Genomic DNA, 18880 nt, shown 5'->3' with positions numbered 1-18880 from the left:
GGACAAAGCCCGGTCCCGGCCTGGCCAGGCGGCGCCGCGGCTCCGGGAGCTGGGCGAGACCACCGCGAGCGGGGGAGGGTGCGGGGTGCGGGATGCGGGCGCGGCGGCCAATGGCGGCGCGGGAAGACGGACTGGTGCCATGGCAACAGCCAATGGCGGCCCCAGGGCGGGGACCAGCGGCGGCAGCCGGACGTCGGGCCTCCGGGCGGGTTCAGGGACTGCGTGTGACGAGGGGGGCGGGGGAGATGACCCCCCCTCCGAGGGAAGAGGGCGCCCCGAGGACGAGGACCCTGTGTTCCCCACCCGTTCCGGGGTAAAGCGGTCAAGAGCCTCCGGCGACCGGATCCGGATTATTTGAGAGTAAAGCATGCTGTCTTGGATGTTACATCAGAATTTGGGGGGCAAGGGGGAGGCCATCCCCTCCCGACGGATCCAGCCGGGCCTCGTGCAGATGGGTGAGGGCGGGGCAGCGCTCGGGATCCAGGCTGCCCTCCCAGCGCCCTGCCGGCAGGGTCCTGGCTGGCACATGGTGAGCGCGGGGGTGGGCAGGCACGCTGAGCAGCACTGGGGGCCCCAGCATTTCTCACTGTCTCCCGCCTGGCAGAGCTTCTCAGGGGTGTCTCCGTGACTCCCTGTCCACCCCCGTGCCGCTTGGTCTCTATCAGTCCCTGTCTCCGTCCCCCATCGTACGACCTCCCCCTCCCAGAAGGTGAGCCAGAGGAGGGAGAAGCCCGGGGTCCCAGCTGCCTCAGACCCTCGGTGGGTCCCCAGAGCCAGGCCTTTGCAGCTGCGGCCAGTGCTTACTGCCTCATACACATGCCTGCCCGAAGGAGGAAGGCGGCTCTGGGCCAGGAGACGTGGTTTGGGGGGCCCGCCTCTGTCTTTCCTGGCTGGGGGGGCAGGCATTGCTTACCCCCTCGGTAAAATGGGGAGGCGGCTGCAGCCTTAGTGAGGGCTGGTGCGAGGTGGGAGGCCAAGGGCACGCGCACCACGTTGTCCTCTGTTGGGTCAACAGCAGGAGGTCCCGTGTGCCCCACCCTGGGCTAATTGCTGGGGACCACAAGAGGGGGCCTGACTGTCCTGGTGCTTCCATGGCCAGACACAGCAGTCCCCAGCCTCTGGCCCTAGAGAAGGGGGTGCAATGGGCAAAGGGGCTCTTTCTGGAAGCTGGGAGCTCTGCACAAAGGGACACAGGTGCTTGGCCGAGTAAGACTCGCCTGTGGAAGCGAGGAGAGGAAAGGCATTCCAGCCGAAGGAACCGTGTGTGCCGTTCCTGGAGCTGAGGGGTCGATGCCCCGTCAGAGGGCATGGGCTTGTGGCGGGGCCAGAGCAGCTCATGACAGGGGGCTTAGAGCAGGGCAGGCCCCCGGAGGAGTCATGGGGCTGAGCTGGTCACAGAGAGCGGGCAGACTGGCCAGAGCCGGGATGGGGGTGGGGAGAGGACAGAGCCTAGGGCCCCAGCTTCCATGTGACCTTGGACGTCCCTCTCTACAGCCTCACTTTCCTGCTTTGCCGAGAGGTGGGCTGGAGAATCCGTCCTGCCTTCCAGCCCAGTCTCCTATGTGGCTGCTCTCCAGACCCCCTCCGCCGTCAGAGCCATCGAACGGCCAGCCCCGTCCTCATGCACGTGAGGACGCTGAGGCTGCCGCCAGGACGTGCACCCGCGAGCCCCACCGCCCTCGGCTCCCCTCCGTGGGGACTGGAAGGCTGAGGGCACAGGAACTGAGACTCCAAAGCAAGAGGACCTTGCCCCCAGGCCCCTGGAGCGCCACGTCTCTGACAGCCCTGCCCCTCATCCCCAAACACCCCTGACCCTTTAAATCCTTGAGCCATATTCAGACTCGGGCATCACTGGACATCAGAGAACCACAGAGCCTCAGGAGCCCCCACGGCACCCCAGGACCCCAAGCCCACTCTTGGAGGAAAGAGACCCCTCAATGTACAGGACCCAGGCCTGCTGGGGAGGGCAGGCCCTGGGCACCTCCGTGCGCCCTGCGCTGCCGGGCTCTCAAGGGGGAAGCTGAATCACGGGGCTCGCTTACCCCCACCCTCACCCTGAGACCATCCTCCCCCCCCATGCCAGCATCTGGCCCAACGCACAACAGGGTCACTCCGAGCGCCTTTGAGTCTTCGGAGCCTGACCTCGGCATCTCTTCCCACTTGATGGCTCGCCCTTTTCCACTGACCAGCCACTGCGTTAGGCGCTGAGGGCAGAAGCAGGGGTTCCCTCCCCCGCCCAACTCGGAGCTGGGGCTGGGGTAGAGGGACGCAGGAAGGCACCAGGTTGTCATGCGACCACACAGATGGGGCGTGGGCTGGGTGACGGAGCAGGGCCCTGACAGGTGAGCAGGAAATACTACTGGAGATGAAGGAGTGGTGGCGCCATGCACCCGAAACCTGATCTGGGGTGGGTCCCCTGACAGTGTTCTGGGCCTCAGTTTCCCGGGCAGGAAGGGGGCAGGCGAGCGTCCTGTCAGCACCGCGGACAGCTCCCTCCGGCCACCAGGCCTCGTCCTCCGCTGGCGCCTCCGCCCCGCGCTCAGGCTTCAACCCAGCGGAAGGCTTGACCTTGGGTTCCCCGCTGCGCCTCCAGCCTCAGTTTCCCTTTAAATTAGGAACGTTAAAGCCCCGGGGTTCAGAACGATTACGGAGGCCGGCAAAGCTCTCGGGCCCGGTGGGATGCATATTATAAACCTCGGCTTCGACGAAGGTCGGAGTCGGCCTTAACGCGGGGAGGCCATAAGGGGAAACTGAGGCCGGAAGAGGTGCAGGGCGTGGCCCAGCCCCTACCCGCCAGTGCGGGACGGAGCCTCGGCAACACAGTCCCCCGTGGCAGTCCCCACCGCCCCACCTGCTCTCTGCGTCCGCGCAATGGGGAGGGGTGGGGGTGGGGGTCTCTTTCCGAGGCCGAGAGCGGGGCCTGGCGAGGCCGCGCTTGCGCAGACCCGGGGTAGGGGATTCGCGGCGACTCGGGGGAGGGGCTCCCCGCTCGGAGAACAGCCTGAAGCGGTTGCCCTGGCAACGGTCTCCGCGGCGTCAACGCGAGACCCCAGACCCGTCAAGCCCCGTGCGCGTTTCGGAGTGCCCCCCACGCCCTACCTGGTCCCCGAAGAAGGCCGAGTGCAGCAGGCTCAGCAGCCCCAGGAGCCCCATGGAGCCGCGGCCGCCCCGGACCAGCCCGCGCCCCGCCCTCAGCTGCTCGGGTAGGGGGGAGGCTCGACCAAGACTCCCTGCGCCTGCGCGGAGGGACTGCGGGGAGGGCTCGCACCGCGGGGCCGGGGCGGGGACTCCTCCGGGAGGGGGCGGCCGCGCGGGCTGCGGGACTTGGCCGGAGGGGGGAGGGAGTCTCGCGGGACTGAGGACTCGGGCGGGCGGTGTGAGGAGGGGAGCCTGCGTGAGCAAACGGGGGCCGGGGGTGGAGGGAGAGAGGGGAGGGGTCCCGAGGAGAACGGCGATCTCGGAAGGAGGGAAGGAGGCGCCACCCCGTGGCCGCAATCGGCTGGCGGCCTGCATCCTGGGCCAGCAGCAGCCGACCTCCGCCTGCGCGCTCAATCCATTAGTCACTCGGCAAACGTTTGCTGCGTCTCGTTTGCCGGACCTCGTTGAGGGGCGGGGGGTATGGATGGGATTTGTTGACTCACACCACACATAAACAGGCCAAGTCATTTAACCAACATCTAGTAAGCACCTACTGTGTGCTGGGGCCTGTGCAGTGAAGTCGTTGCAGCAGAATGCTCCTGGGAAGCTGGCACGCTGGGATGAGAGGGAATGACCGCCAGTCCGCCCGCGGGGAGCGCGGGAACAGCAGGGAGGTGGGGGCGGGGACGGCTGCCGGAAAGGACACTTACAGGAAGAATGGCCCGGCACACGAACAGCCAGCGCAAAGGGAGGCAGGAGGTAGGGGCGAGGTGTGTGCGGGAGGGGTCGTGCCGGGAGGACCCCTCGGTGCCTTGGAGGGCTGCGGCCAGAGAGGGGATTCGCCCGGCTCGGTGCTCACCGGCGGCCTCTGGTGGCAGCGGGGAGTCCAGGGCGGAGGGACTGCGTTAGTCCAGGAGGGATGGGGGGCGGGGATCGCGAAAGGTCGTTTTTTAGGAACTGTACTAAGTCCTGGAAAAGCAAAGGACAAGCAGCAAAGAAAGGGGCGCTGCCTTGGCCTCAGTGGGCAGGGTACTGGCAGAAAAGGCTGGAAGCAAGAAGGAGCCAGGACTCCAGCTGATCTGGAGCCCAGAGGAGTCAAGGGGTGAATACCTACTTATTTTTTTTTAATTTTAACATTTACTTAATTTTGAGAGACAGATCATGAGCATGGGAAGGGCAGAGAGAGGGATACAGAATCTGAAGCAGCTCCAGGCTCTGAGCTGTCAGCACGGAGCCCGACGCGGGACTCGAACCCATGAACTGTGAGATCATGACCTGTGCTGAAGTCGGACGCTCAGTCGACTGACCTCCCCAAGCAGCCCATTACCTACTTATTTCAAACTGGCCCAGGTGAGAAATGGCGATCCAGGACAGGCTCTGAAGGCAGCTGCCATGCCTGAGGCACCAGAGACTGCCGGTGGGCATGGAGGTGGGCTACAGCCCAGCGGACTGGACCAGAGTACCGGACTCCGGAAACCAAGACAGGAGTGTACTCGGCCGGGGGTCTGAAGGCAGAGCAGAACCCAGGGGCGGGTCACAGGCCCAGAGGACTGAACCCCTCCCCCGCAGCCTGGCCTGGAGTGGGCACCTCCGCCTTCCCGTCGCCACCACCTTAACACTAACGTGCACTGTCCCCGCGACGTGTAAGTGGCTAATAGAAACTCAAACTGCAGAAAAACTTAAAGAGCGGTAATCGCAGGCCACCCCCTCCCTGAACCCGCCCAGGCTGCCTCGCTGGAAGCTTCCAGTGAGGGCCCCGAAGCCCCGAAGGGGGCGTCCCGCGGGCCTCCAGGGAACAGGGAACAAAGTCTGTCCTAAAGGTCAAGCCGCGAGGCTGGTGGAGGAAAGGCCCGCGAAGCCCTGTTCCCGGACACAGCTGGCCGCCACCACGACTGGCGTCCGCCGCCATTCCCAGCAGCGTCTCTCCCCACCCCGCACACATCTGTCCGCACGGACACTTCGCTCCCCCAGGGGGACCTAGTGCCATAAGAGCTCCGCCCATGTTCGAAGTAGACTTCAAGCCAGTGCGGGACCTGAACTCACGACCCTGAGGTCCAGACCGGAACGGAGATCAAGAGTCAACGCCAACGGGACTCTCCCCCTGCTGAGCCACCCCAGCGTGCTCTACCCACTTCGATGGCCGCTCCCGCTGTGTCCACACCCACATCCCGTGAAGGCACGTTTGCCCTGGCAGTCCTATGTGAACGAAGTTTCTCGTATTTCAACTTTATGAGCAGGAGAGGCGGGGAGATAGTCTCCAACAGGCTAAACACTCAGGGCGGAACCCGACCCGGGGCTCCATCCCACGACCCTGGGAACATGACCTGAGCTGAAATCAAGTCAATTGAACCCTCACTCCTCCTGGCTGGGGCTCGTGGGCACTCTGCTTGTCGAGGTCCCCCATAGGCCGCTGCTGTCCCAAACGATGGGTGTGTGGACGGCGTGGACCAGACCGCAGGCAGCACGGACCCCAGCCTTAAACCACAAAGCAGCAGCTGCCTGGACAACCTCCCACCCAGCATACCCCAGCCGCACGTCACATGAACCGTTCTGATGGCCCCTCTGCAGCCAGCAGATTCAGGGGGCCGTCCAAAAGGGCCCCGAGTCCCTGACCTTTGCCACCTATCAGTGTCCCCCCACTGGGAGCTCCAGGCCCCTGGCAGCAGCCCACACAGGATGCAGCGGACTTCAGATCATCAGGTCCCAGCACTGTGGTTCCTTCTGCCCCCGCGCCGGGGCAGCTGTGGGATCCGGTCCTGCCAACGGCCTCTGCTACAGGTTATGAGCGCGGCCAGCCACACCTGGGACTCCAACCCAACAGAGAAACGGGAGCAGATCATGCAGCCCCAAGGAAGGCCCTTCCCTCGGCCCAGGAAACCCCAGCAGCTGCACCTTGGGGTCCGTGACTGAAGGGTCGACAGGCAGGGGGCACAGAGGGCCTTCCCTTGGAGCCCCTGCGTCAGCGTGGCCACCCCCGTGTCCACAGCGGGAACCCAGGGCCCCCCCCCCCCCCCCCCCCCCCCCCCCCCCCCCCCCCCCCCCCCCCCCCCCCCCCCCCCCCCCCCCGCCCCCCGTCAGCTCGGGCCCACAACCCGCCCCAGCCCAGCAGGACCTCAGCCTCCCAGCCCCGGACACGAAAGAACGGTCAGACCCAGGCCTGGAGACGTCTGCGCCTTTATTGGCCGGAAAAGCTACTTGAGGGGGATGAAGCGCGAGGAGTGGGTGGCGCCGATGCCGGGCCGGCCGTGCTTCACGGGCTTGTAGGTGATGGAGAACTCGCCCAGGTAGTGGCCGATCATCTCGGGCTGCGGGGGGCGGACAGGGTGTCAGGCGGCCGCGTGCGGACGGCGCCGGCGCCCGCCCCCGGCCCCGCAGATACCTTGATTTCCACCTGGTTGAAGGTCTTGCCGTTGTAGACCCCCACCATGCTGCCCACCATCTCGGGCAGGATGATCATGTCGCGCAGGTGCGTCTTCACCACCTCGGGCTTCTCCATCGGGGGCGCCTCCTTCTTGGCCTTGCGCAGGCGCTTCAGCAGCGAGTGCTGCTTCCGGCGCAGGCCGCGGTTCAGCCTCCGCCGCTGCCGCGCGCTGTACAGCTGCATCAGCTGCTCGCTGGGGGCGGGGTTGCAACGGCGTGAGCGGCGGGGGCCGCGGCCCGGCCACTAACGTCGCTGCCGCCCCGCCCCGCCCCAGACCTGGTGCGAAGCCCTCAAGGTCAAGGACCTGCAGGCCGCCGTCTGGAGACGGGGAAACTGAGGCAAGCAGACACGTGGCTGGAACGCCGTGGGCAAACCGCTGTCCCTCCAGCCTCAAGCACCCCTGGCCCCCCACTGCCCCGCGCACTCTCAAGAGGGGTGCGGGGCTTCATAGCTAGCCCGTCCCCGCACCCGGGAGCCGGGACCCCGCATCCAAGTCCGACCACAGCCGCCCTGCCGAGACGCTGCCAGCCACGTGCCCGTTCCCAGCCCGGGCTAACAAGTGGGCGTAACAAGTGTCACGAAGGGACACGCGGTCATTAGGGTCGATCCAAACGTCGCTGTGCGCAAACAGCCCCCGGGCCCCTTACTAGGACATGTCCAGCAGCTGGTCCAGGTCCACGCCGCGATAGGTGAACTTTCGGAAGGTCCGCTTCTTCTTCTGTTCCACTTCCGCCTGCGCGGGTCCGGGTCGCGGGTCAGAGGGCGGCCGCAGACCCACGTCCCACCCCTGCAGCCGCCCTCGGGCGCCTCCGGCCCGTTACGGGAAACGCGGGCGGCTCCGGGTCGCTGGGGCTCGGCCAGGACATGTCGCCTGCGATGGCCTTCCCCGCCCCGCGTCATCCTGACACCAACACGGCCCGCCCCGCCCCCCCCATATGCGCCGGCCCCGGGGGCTCGGAGGAGGGTGCCGACGCCGGGCGGCCGGACCCCGGCTTTCACGGCGCGGCCAGACCGCGGATGGCGCCGGATGAGTCGGGAACAGCCGCGCCAACCCGCGACACTCACCATCTTGCCAGCTCTTCGGAAAGGACCGCCCTGTCTGCGCCTGCGCGATTATCACGCAGCGGCCCGTGTGTTCCGCCCCGCGGCCGACCGCTCGGACGCGCTTCCGCTTTCCCAGCCGAGGAGCGCGCCCTCTGTTGGCGGGAGGGCCGAGCGCAGGCGGAGCTCGCTAAGGAGTTCCCCTTGCGGTCGGGGTCCTGGGACACATCGCCGCCTCTGTCGGAACCTCACGCTCCTTTGAGCAGTAGGTGCTGCCCGTGGGTTCAGAGACAGCGGGAGGGGTGAGGTGCTGGCTCTGCATAGGTGCTCCGAACAGGCGGCCCTGATGGAGGGGGTGAGACCTGCTGCCTTTAATGGAGCACCTCAGGTACAGGCAGCAGTGACTGTAGCGATGCATTGCTGGGTTTCTGTAACGTATGTGCGCGTGGCTTGTATAACGATGACAATGACAAAGGGACAAGGAATTACAGCTACGTAGGAGTACTGCCCCACTTCTGGGTGTGCACCCCAATAACTGAAAGCAGGGCTCCCAACAGATTTACATGTCCACAACAGCACAATTAGCGACAGCCCAAAGGTGAAAACACCCCAGTGTCCATCGGTGGATGAAGGATGGCCACGATGTGGCCCATCCGCATGCCGGAATGTGATCCAGCCTCAGGAAGGATGGACATCCTACCACCTGCCACCATGTGGACGGACCCGGAGGACACTGTGCACAGTGACAGTAGCCAGACACAGAAGGACACGTCCTATGTGACCCCACTCACCAGAGGTCCTTGGAGGCATCCCATCCACAGAGACAGAGTAGATGGTGGGAGCCAGGGCTGCGGTGGTGGCGGGGCGGGGGGGGGGGGCGGGCAGGGAGTCTGTGGTTCATGGGGACAGAGTCTCAGTCTGGGGAGATGGAAAGTTCTGGAGGTGGATGGTGGGGGTGATTATACAACAGTGTGAGTGTGCTTGATGCGGCTGAGCTGTGCACCGGATATGGTTACAGTGTACAGTTTGCCACAATAAGGAAGCGACCTGTCACCTGGGTGGCTCAGTAGGTTAAGCATCCAACTCCCGATTTTGGCTCAGTCATGAGCTCCCAGTTCCTGAGTTTCAGCCCTGCGTTGGGCTCTAGGCGCTGACAGCATGGAGCCGGCTTGGGATTTTGTCTCTCCCTCTCTCTGCCCCTCCCCGACTCACGAGCGCTCACTCTGTGTCTCAAATAAACATTAAAAGAAAAAAACCAAACACATATGGTAAGCTCCAGAGCAGCCTCAAAGAGTTAATATAAGAATAATAAAATAAATAAGTTAATATGAGAATTAAAATGCTACCTTAGGAAATATTTAATGCAGAAGTACGAACAGAGAGGTATAGGAACAAAACAGGGCACACAGCACAGAAAACAGTGAAATGACAGGAGTAAACTGAGCACCACGTTGAACACTAGGGGATAGAAGAGACCACTGGCCGGAGGATGAGTTCCGGGAAGACGGAGGGAGCATACAAAGACCCTGGGGTCTCCCATCCCCACCCACTCTCCCAGGCGAGGCCAGAACAGCCTCCAGCTCCTTGCTGACCTCAGGCTGGGTTGCTCGGTGGGGTCTGGTAGGACCAGCGCTGTGGGGAGCTGGGTTGGCCTGGAGGAACAGGAAGTCTGGAAGGAAGCTGGGCCACCTCACCCATTTCTACAATGCTGTGGGTAGAGCTAATTAGACTCTTCCAAAGAAGGAGACACCCCTCCCTGTCCCTGACGCAGCACAAGCGCAGGGTTTGGGGGCTGCAGGGTGTGAAGGGGCTCAGCAGAGTGAGGTGGGGGGCCCGGGAGCTCCTGGCCAGCTGGAAACCCATGGGCTGTTTCCGTTATGCCCTTTCGCCAGGGAACCTGAATTTTGCGGCGAATTTCACAAATAAAAGGAGCTAATGTTTAAGGTCTCGGTGACACATCGTGTGAGGTCCCCCAGGGTCCTCTCCTTCTGTAAACCGGCCGTGGCGCCGTCTCCTGAGGGCATGCCTCCCAGGCGAGCCCCCTCCCTGCCGCTGTGCGCGGGGTCAGGGTCTCTGGCTGTATTGTCCGCTGCTTCATCTGGAGCCCTGCGCATCGCGGAGGCGTCTTCTGCGTTTTTTGGATGAGTCAGTTCTCTTTACATTTTAAAATCTTGATTGTGTCCTTCAGAATGAAAGAGTAACAGCCTCTGAAGACATCGCCATCCTGGTTCTGGGACCCGGGACTTGTCACCTCACACAAGAGGGGACCTTATCAAGGCCCCTGAGCCGGGGGTGACCCTGGGTCCCCAGGGGGCCCAGCGGCCTCACGCGGTCTTCTTGAGGGCGCAGAGAGACGGGCAGACCATGCGCCGCTGGTCGTGAGGATGGAGGAGGGGCCCAGGGCCAAGGACACGAGGGCCCTGGGAGCCTGACAAGGCGGGAGCCAGGGCTCCTTGGGGCCCAGAACCTTCACAGACGACCGGTGTGAGCGGATTGGAGCCCTGAGTTGGTGGTGATCTGTCACAGGGGCCCTCAGACCCCCCCCCCATGTCAGAACGGAGGAGGATGGACCCATTTGGCATCCAGCCTCCCCCAGACCCAGGAGGCCGGGATCACCCCGCAAGGGGGTGGGCCCAGAGCAGGAAGCGCTGGGTGCCAGCGAACGGCCCCCCTCCCTCATCCCGGCTGCAAACAGGCCCCTTCTGGCTAGGGAAGGAGCAGTCAAGAAAATGGACAGAAAGGCCCCAATGCACAGGGCTGGAAAGGCCTGGCAGACACCTGGTGGCTGCTGCGGGGCCCTGGCGGGTCAGCCCTCCCCCTTCCCTTGCCTCAGGCCTCCTTCCACCCTCACCTCCACTCTTGGGTCCTTTGGCTCTAGGGGCGGGGGCCATCATGTGGCCTCCCGCCGGCTGGGGGATGGTCCCCACCCTCCCGGATCCATCCAGGCACCTTCTCCTTGGCATTCAAGGGCGGCCAGAGCCCCCGAAGCCTGGGTGGGCGGCTCACGCGAGGCCCGCCAGCCCCCCAGGCGGTGAGGGCCACGGCACGGCAGCCCAGGAGGGACGCACGGCCGCCAGCAGGGAGGGAACAAAAGCACACGACAGGGGTGTCTAATCCAAACGCACTTCTCTTTATTCAAACCAGGGTCAGACCGGTCAGTGGGGACGCCCTGAAACCACGTGCGCGGGAGAGCGGCTGCCAGGGCTCCCGGGGCGGCGCCCCCAGGGGCTGGGCGGGCTCGGCCCCCACAGCGCACCCGCGGACGGGCCGGGCAGGTCGGTCGACAAAAGCAAGAAACAAAAAACAAAACACGCTCAGTAGACTTTTCTGTAAGCTCCTGGAGTTTCTGGACCAACAAGCCCCGACCCTCGAGCCAGGAGTGAGGCACCACCACGCCCTCACTGCCACCCGTGCCGCCGGAAACCCTGCTTTAAATTAAAAAATAAGCCAGTATACAGTGTAGAAAATTTCTCTTAAAAATCTCACAATTTGTAAATGTATATTTTTTCTTTAACATAAAAGTTTACAATATACGGTAAAACAAAAGGCTCAGGAAAATAATTTCAAAAAAAAAAAAAGGAAGAAAAAGAAACCTGAAGTTTTGAATTAAAGCTGAAGACATTTTTTTAACCCTGTTGTTGAACCAGTGACTTTTTTTTTTTATTGTGCTGATGGGTTAGAGAAAGAAATATGTTTAAAAACTTCCGTCCAGACACCACAGCCGCCTGCGGAAGCCTCTCGCCCCCTCCCCCCACGGTGAGCCGCGATTTTTCTGCCAAGTTTGTGATTGTCACGAGTTCACAAGTTCTAAATCCTGGGCCCCGGCCGCCCCGACGTCCGCAGGGCGCCGGCCCGCTAGCGTCGGTACGGGTGGAATCCTTGTACGTTGTGGTTCTGGCCCCGTCCAAAGCCGCTTCCGCCGGCGGGGGGGCCCCCCGAGCCCGGCACCGAGGGGCCTCCGTACGAGGGGGGCTGCTGGCTGGGGTCCGAGAAGCCCTGTCCGAAGCCGGCCAGGTCCTGTCCGTAGCCTGCAGGGAAGGAGCCCGGTGAGCGGGGCGGACCGGCAGCTCTGCCCCTGCGGCCAGGGAGCCGTCCAGGAGGAAAAGCTGCTCAGAGACCCGGAGGGCCCCAGGGCCTGTCCCATCCGACCTTGGCCTCGCCTCCCCACCCATTCCCGAGCCACTGGAGACCTTTTAGCTTGGAGACCTTAAGAGTGCCCGGCCTGGCTCGCTAAACTGAGGATTTCTAGAAAGTTCACTCTTCAGTGTGATGCACCAGAGAGGGGTGTGGGTAGGGGGCTGAGGCACAATCCCCAGCATGTGAGAACTGTCGGCCTGGCCCAGGCCCCTCCCTCTAGGTTGACCCCCAGACCCGAGTCCTCTTTGCGGAGCTGGCCCAACCTGGCCGCTTCCCTAAGTCCGCCGGGTGTGAGGAAAAACTGCGTGCCCAGCCGAGCGCCGGGCACCGCGCCTGCAGAGCCTGCCTGGGGCGGGCTGGGGCCTCCTCCGCACAGGCCCCAGACCCTGCACCCTGGAGATGGAGGCGGGCCCCAGGCCCCTAGACCCCCCCCCAGAGGGTGCAGCTGGGCGCTGACGCCTGCTGCCCCGAAGAGGCAGAGCTCCTGGGCCTGAGGGCCCTGCCCCGGGGGGGGGGGGGCACCGCCAGGTCCACCCCCGCCCAGGACGGCAGAGGAGGCTGTGCCCGTTGCCCGGGTGCAGGCAGAGTGGGGACCGTGGAGGAGGAGGTGCCACCTACCTAGGCCACATCACTGCTCAGCCTGACCATAAGAGTGTAAACAAAGTATGGGCCCGAAGCCCGACGGCTCTTGAGAACAGGCAGCCAGGCCTGGCGAGAGACGAGACCAAGGTGACTACCCCGGGGCAGCCTCGGCAGGGGGCGGGGGGAACAAGCCCACGCGCTCAGGGACTGTGGTCTGGCACGGCACCGAGGGGGACAAGCTGCCGCAATGCTGGGCTACTGGGACTGGGCAGCGAGGGCACCGACAGCCTCAGCACGCAGACACTGAGGTCTTGGGTGAAACAGCGTGAACGACGCCGAGGGAGCGGCAGAGCCCCGGGTCGGGCCCGGCCGAAGCCGTGGCTCCCCCAGGAGCCCCAAGGCCCCGGAGACAGGCAGCCCTGCCAGCGTGGCCTGGCAGAGGTGGCGAGAGGCCCAGGGATGGGGCCTGCCCGACCCAGGACACCAGGCCCAACCCTGTCCTCGTGAACTCCTCCGCCACAGACCGCGGGCCACGCCTCGCAGACCCCAGGCTCAGAAGCACCCAGTCCGGGACCAGCCCCTCCGGTGAAGCATGGTGACGCCCAGACCACAGACGAGAGCCACGAGCCCACGCGGCCAGCGGGTGCCCTCCCTGCACTCTGCCCTGGGAAAACAAGACCACCAGGGAACAGGGCGTGCGGGGCACCCTGCTGAGCCCTTGTGCCATCCTCCTGGGGGCCCGGTCACGGCTTCAGGCTCCTAAACCCACAGTCCCCTTGTGGGACAGGCTGCACAAGTGATGCGTTTCTCAGACCAGCCCCCTTAGCAAAACCCCAGGAAACCACACTCCAGCTGCCCGTCGGGCCTGAGCCCGCCTGGCAGGGCCGCGGCCGTCCAGGGCGGGCGGCAGTTCCGGCCACTCACCGTACTGGCTGTAGGGGAAGTCCGGCTGGGCCGCTGGGGGCTTGCTCATGTCGGGGGCGGCCTGAGACGGGGGCGGTGGGAAGGCCAGCGGGGCTGCCCCTGGAGTCGCAGGCGGCGGAGGGACCCCGGGCGGGGCGAACTGATCTGGTGGTGGAGGCGGGGGCCCGTAGCCGAAACCTGCGAGCAAACAGGAGAGAAAGACACAGACCCAGGGCACGACGGCGGCCCAGCCACCGGGGGCTGCCCTCACCATTTCCTGCCCAGAGCCACCAAGCAGCAGGGGCCTGGGGATGGCCCCGGGCTGGGAGACAGCGGTGTGCGGACTGGTGCCGGTCCGGAAGGCTGCCCCCCGCCCCCCGGGTGGGCTGGGGGTGGCCTGTCGCTGCACCTCTGACAGCAAGCAACAGACAGGAACTCCACCAGGTGCAACTACACTGAAACACTCTTTAAAAAGACAAAACCAGATGCCTGACAAAGCACCACGTGTGCTCTGAGACACACAGACTCACAGGGAGCCCTTCGTGCCGGCGGGGCCAGGCCGTCCGCACCGTCCCGGGGCCCAGACCACCCGTCTCCGTGCCCCTGTGCTCCTGGCAGAAGGAAACCTGCCCCGAACCTGTCTCCCTCCCTAAAGCAGAGCCCACACGCTCTCCCGAGGCCTTCGCCGGAGGACCGGGGGGCCAGGCCACAGGCAGCCACGCCGGGTCCAGCGAGGGCTTCCTTCCTGCTGCGGACCCGGTCACCGGGGGTGGCTGCTCCCTTTCCCCTTTTCTCCTTCTTCACATATCTATGTCTTTTTCTTCTTCTTTTTCAAGAGAAGGAGGGATGGAGGGGGGGAGGCAGAGAGAGCGCACGCACACACAAGCAGGGGAGAGGGACAGCGGGACAAGAGTCACACCCCTTCCAACTGGGGGCCAGCATGGAACCTGCAGGCTGGCAGCGGCTGGTGCCCGCCGGCCACCCTGTCACGAAGCAGAACATTTGTGAGCGTGACCACGCAGGGCCCGCCGCCGGTGACGGGGCGACAGAGGTGCAGTCCCCACGGCGCTCCGGGCAGAGGGGCCCACAGGACTTACTGAACTGCGGAGGGGCGCCGTAGCCCTGTGGGAAGCCCTGCGGAGGGGGGAACCCTCCGGGAGGGGTGGACACGATGTAAGAGGTGAAGGGCGGGGGCGGCGGGGGGGCTCCTCTTCCCGCAGGCGGCGGCCCATAGCCACCTACAACACAGGACGCAGAGGTGAGGGGAGGGACGGCACGCGCAGCGGGGCCACCCAATTTCAGACCCTGCTCTTCTCGGCTGCCCGCGACGAGGACTCACCGATTGCCTGGCCTGCTGGCACCCACATTCCTAAACAGGGAAACAGAGAGGGTGGTTGGTGCCCCGTCAGCTCAACGCCCAGACTGGGGGCTGAGCCCCCACCCCCAGCAGCACCGGCTGTGCTGGTGAGAAGCCCTCTTGGTGCGCTGCGGGCATGGGGTGGGGGGGCCCCAGCCCGAGAAGGCGTCAGGGGAGGCCGTGGTGGAGCAGGAGCCCAGGTGTGACCCCCAGAGCTGCTCCAGCATCTGGGGTGGGGGAGCAGTCACCACATGCTGCTGTGGGGGGTGGGGAGGCTCCCGAGAGAAGCCTGTTGGTTGGGCGGCCCTGGCTCTTCAACAGAACCCACTGGAAAGGAGGGGTGGAATGCCCACAGATGGGACCCCTCCAGCCAAGCGCTAGCGGTCTGCTCAGTAACTGGTTTTCTACGACTATGTGTATGTTATTTGGCAATAAACTATTTTTTAAGACAGCTCTGCGAGCCCAAGGAGGACGCCAGGTCCCTCTGGGCGCAGAGAGGCCCTCCTGGCCGCCTTCTGCCCCTCCTCGGACGCTGTCCCTTCTTTGCATCTCTAAAGGGGGTAGAGGCTACCAGATCCTGTCCCCGGGCTCCCAGGAAGCCCAACCCTCTTCCCAGCTGTCCTGAGGGGCAGGAGCAGTGCAGGGGGCCCAGGAAACAGGGCTCTGTGCCCTCCAGCTGAGGAAGAGCCCCACTCCCCTGTGAGCGTCTTGTCATCTGGGCTGTCGAGATGACCTGGCCAGGCCCAGGTCGGGGGTGATGTTGACCGTGATGGACTCCAAAGCCCACCAGGTCCTTCTGCCCACTCCCCACGCCAGGCACTGTCACAGACCACAGGGACAGCCAGCACGAGGCCCCTGAATGCTCCCTTAGACCCGCGTGGCCCCTTCCAGAGCGAGGTGCTTGAATAAGGATGCTCCCTGCACTCTGCCGCCTATTCGGTGAGACTCCTCTCCCCAAACCACAGATGAGTAGCTCAGCTGAGGCCCCACCACACCCCTGAGGACCGCACGGCCCTCAATGGGGACCAGGCAATGACATGGAACCCAGCCCCTCCCCCAGCTGTATGCTGACCTGGAGGGGCCCCCTGGAAGGTCCAGGTGCTATTGGGGGCCATCCCGAAGCCCACATCCCACCTGCTGTGGGCAGGAGTCCTTGGGGCCAGACAGGCAGGGAACCCCAGCAGTGCTGGCTTCGGGAAGCCGCCACCCCTCGGGCTGGGGCCCTGGCCCCCAAGGAGGCTTCCCTGAGGTGGGGGCCCGGCCAGTTCTGGGTGCTGGAGCCTCACCTTGTGGGCCGTATCCTTGCTGCCACGTGGGTGGGGGCTGGCCTGCCCAGCCGTTGGCAGCATTGGGCACGACCCGGCTGCCCCACTGGCTGGCACCTGGCTGCCCCGGCGCTTGGCTTTTGCTGTCCCGCGGCTCGGCCCGCTTAACTTCCACCTAGACAAACGGAGCTGCGGTTTAGGGAGGTGCCGAGGGCCCCGGACCCCTGCCCGTCAGACACGCCCTCGGTAACTTATGACTACGCTTAGCATCTTATTATGACTTAAAACTAAAAACTTAACTATAAACCTTAGGCCAGTATTTTCTTTCTTTAAAAATTAAAAAAAAAATTTTTTTTTCTTTTGCTTTTTTTTTGCTTAAAACATGTTTCTCAGGTACAACAGATGCAACCGTAAGCCGTGTCAAGCCCTACCCACTGTGCCGTGTGGCCTGAAGGCCAAGAGCCCTCAGAGTCCCGTGTGGCCAGGAGGCTTGCAGCCGGCGTGAGAGGGCGGCTCTCTCCTCCGGTGGCCTCATCGTCCCAGGGCCGGAGACCAGGGCCATCCGGACAATCAGCCCTCTCCTCAGGCCTCGCGGGGGTCCCCGGCGTGGCAGGAGCCCAATGCTCCGGAGCCCCCGCGGCCCCTCTCCAGAGCCCACCCGCCCTGCCCTGCGCTTTAAGCTCATACCTGAGAAACACAGTTGGTTTCCTTAGGTTTTTATTTAAAATGTCTAATGGAAGATAAAGACTTACCTTCCCCAGGCTAACGCTTAAAGAATCTCAATTAACTCAAAATAATGTCAGAGGGAATGGATGTGATAAAGAGAATCTTACATTACATCTAACAAAAAAAGTAAACAAACATGCAATAAAATGGACATTTGAATCAGTAAGCAATCTTCATACTGTGTTAGGTCAGCAGCCCGGGACCCTCCTCTTTCGGGTGCTGTCAGGAGCCACGGGGGGGGGGGGGGGGCCTGCACTAAGCACCGCGGCCACAGCCCCTCCCTCTGCAGCCTCGGAGATGCAGGTGACTCCCGCCCAAAGAGTCCCTCAATTACAGGGCTGCCTCAGCATTCGAGAGCCTTGAAATTTTTTTAATGATAAATTTTAATGAGAAAAAGAAACCATAAGTCCACTCGGAGTCCTCCCTGGGGGCTCGTAGTCTGGTGAGCGAGTAAGTCTGTGTCTTCCGAGTTCCCTCAGCTGTGCCCTAAGACCCCTTCCTGTGGGACAACACGGGGCGGGACTAGGATGCCACCTCCCAGGCGCCCCAAGGCCATTGCGCGGAGAGGAACAGAATCCCTGTTCACTCAAGGCAACGTGATAGAAGGACCAAGGGACCCGTTTCAAAGTTTCAAAGCACTTCACACACCCTCCTTGGGGGAATCTGGTTCCTGCTGACAGCGAAGCAGCCCTTGTCATTTGTGTTTAAAACCAACGTCCTCCTGTGGGGATGTGGAGGCAGCCGCTCGCCCTCTTGGCTCTAACTGGGACCCCCGCTAAGGAGCTGGGCTGCCCATGAAGGCCGGCCAGGGGGATGGGGCGAGGCCGGGGGCCGGCCTGAGCGCACCTGACTGTGCTGGGCGAGCCCCACACGGAGAAGCCACCTCAGTCTCCACTCTGTGCAGACCAGACCCGGACCCGATGGTCCTACAAACCCGGGCGGGGATGGCAGCCTGGAGCCGGGAGCAGGCTGTGCTCATCAGCCTTTCTGCCCCTGGAACAGGGCTGGGCTTCCTCCACACCTTAAACTTCCCAGTGCCTTAGGGCACTGAACGCTGGGCTCCTCTGCACTGGGCAGGGCTCGGAACTGGGGCGTGACCTCGAGATCCGCGCTAACCCTAAACTGCAAGCTTCGATGACGTCAGAGCGCGGCGGCCAGGCTCAGCGGGAGTTAATTAAGCCTGCGCCACCTCTGAGTAAAAACCTCAGCCACCGCTGGATAAAAACAGCTAAACATGCTGCTTGTTTATGGATTTTTGAGGAGCAGGCTGCAGGGCTGGGGCGGGAGGGCTGGAGGGGCAGGACACCCATGGGGCCTCATGCCCTGCACACTATGTTAACTGGCAAAAATGGCCACCGTCTCCTCAACAGAGCTGGGCGTGGCGGACAAGGCAGACAAATGGCGCCCGTGGGACTGCCGGGCTGCATGGAGCAGGTTCTAGAAGGCCCGAGACAGGGGTCCCGGAAAGCCTCTGCCAACGCTCCGCGACCCCACGCTGCAGAATCGCTACCACGGACTCGCCTGCAAGTGAGCTCCCCCCCCCCGCCCCCCCCGCCAGCTCTGAGCCACCCGGCTCCGCAGCAGCAACACAGTATGAAGACGGGACAACCAGAGGTCACTTGACTGCACGGAGTGAGGTGCCACCGAGAGCGTGTGCTGGGGCCGGAGTTCCACAGTAAGTGACCCAATTAAAAAAAACCAATCCTTCAGGATGTTTACGTCTTTTCAGTCTGACACGGAATCGGTTTTCAGGGGTTCACGCCCCCCACATTACGGGGCGGCCCAGACAATCCGAATGCGGACAGACATCCGAAGGAGTGGTCGCGGAAACCAAGCCTGAGGCAACCTGCGATCTCACTGGAGGCCGCCCCCCGCCGCCCTGCAGCCGCCCCTCAGGCAGGATGGGCCCCCACCTCCGCCGCACCAGGCCCGAGCCCCACTCGGCCGACGCCCCCACCCCCCACCCCCCGTTGCCTGACCTGGCCCCTTTACTGTTAAGGGATTTTTGTTTCCAGTGAAATCCCTAAGTTGCCTAAGACTTGGTTTGGTCTTAAGGTAAAATAAAACTACAACTACACACTTTTTTGCCCATGATGTCGTGAAAATGCATGTTGACAGCCTGGTCCACTGATTGTTCGTCCTCGAAAGTAATAAATCCAAAACCTAGCCAACGACGAAGAGTGAATCAAGGTAGCAGGGCGTTGTGACACAAAACAGGGTGATGAACAGTATCAGGGCCGGGCCGAGGGGGCGCCCCAGGGTCTCAGGGAAGCGGGGTGTGTGCGCGGCGTCAGTGACGCGGGCGGGCCG

The 18880-nt window shown here is 63.6% G+C and overlaps 2 protein-coding genes across 5 annotated transcripts in view; both read right to left on the bottom strand.

The window, feature by feature from the left end:
• Window positions 1-6294: 6294 nt before the first annotated feature.
• RPS15 (ribosomal protein S15) lies at window positions 6295-7734 on the bottom strand. Its single transcript, XM_029916687.1, has 4 exons — window positions 7625-7734; window positions 7207-7292; window positions 6518-6752; window positions 6295-6443 (listed from the first exon to the last, which is right to left on the bottom strand). Exons 1-4 carry the CDS (start codon window positions 7625-7627, stop codon window positions 6330-6332), a joined length of 438 nt encoding a protein of 145 aa, XP_029772547.1. The 5' UTR covers window positions 7628-7734; the 3' UTR covers window positions 6295-6329.
• A 3499-nt stretch (window positions 7735-11233) lies between these two features.
• DAZAP1 (DAZ associated protein 1) overlaps window positions 11234-18880 on the bottom strand; it is a 30985-nt gene continuing 23338 nt past the window's right edge. For 3 of the 4 annotated variants that reach the window (XM_029916680.1, XM_029916681.1, XM_029916683.1), the window contains exons 7-12: window positions 18651-18733; window positions 15866-16019; window positions 14562-14591; window positions 14320-14460; window positions 13244-13420; window positions 11234-11628 (exon numbers count right to left, since the gene is read on the bottom strand). In XM_029916680.1, coding sequence (XP_029772540.1) covers window positions 11456-11628; window positions 13244-13420; window positions 14320-14460; window positions 14562-14591; window positions 15866-16019; window positions 18651-18733 — 758 coding nt within the window. In that variant the 3' untranslated portion in view covers window positions 11234-11455. Of the gene's footprint in view, window positions 11629-12355; window positions 12446-13243; window positions 13421-14319; window positions 14461-14561; window positions 14592-15865; window positions 16020-18650; window positions 18734-18880 lie in introns of all 4 variants that reach the window. The other variant, XM_029916682.1, reaches the window with a different exon arrangement.

The sequence above is a fragment of the Suricata suricatta genome, chromosome 12, assembly GCF_006229205.1.
Source record: "Suricata suricatta isolate VVHF042 chromosome 12, meerkat_22Aug2017_6uvM2_HiC, whole genome shotgun sequence".
Lineage (NCBI taxonomy): Eukaryota > Metazoa > Chordata > Mammalia > Carnivora > Herpestidae > Suricata > Suricata suricatta.
This window is presented reverse-complemented; position numbering and strand designations above follow the sequence as displayed.

Excerpts from the sequence above, each read along its gene's own strand:
- RPS15 (XM_029916687.1), bottom strand. Across the intron at positions 6,753-7,206 it reads CAGCTGCTGGACATGTCCTA|CGAGCAGCTGATGCAGCTGT; the intron begins GTAAGGGGCCCG and ends CCCCGCCCCCAG. Across the intron at positions 6,444-6,517 it reads TCAACCAGGTGGAAATCAAG|CCCGAGATGATCGGCCACTA; the intron begins GTATCTGCGGGG and ends CGCCCCCCGCAG.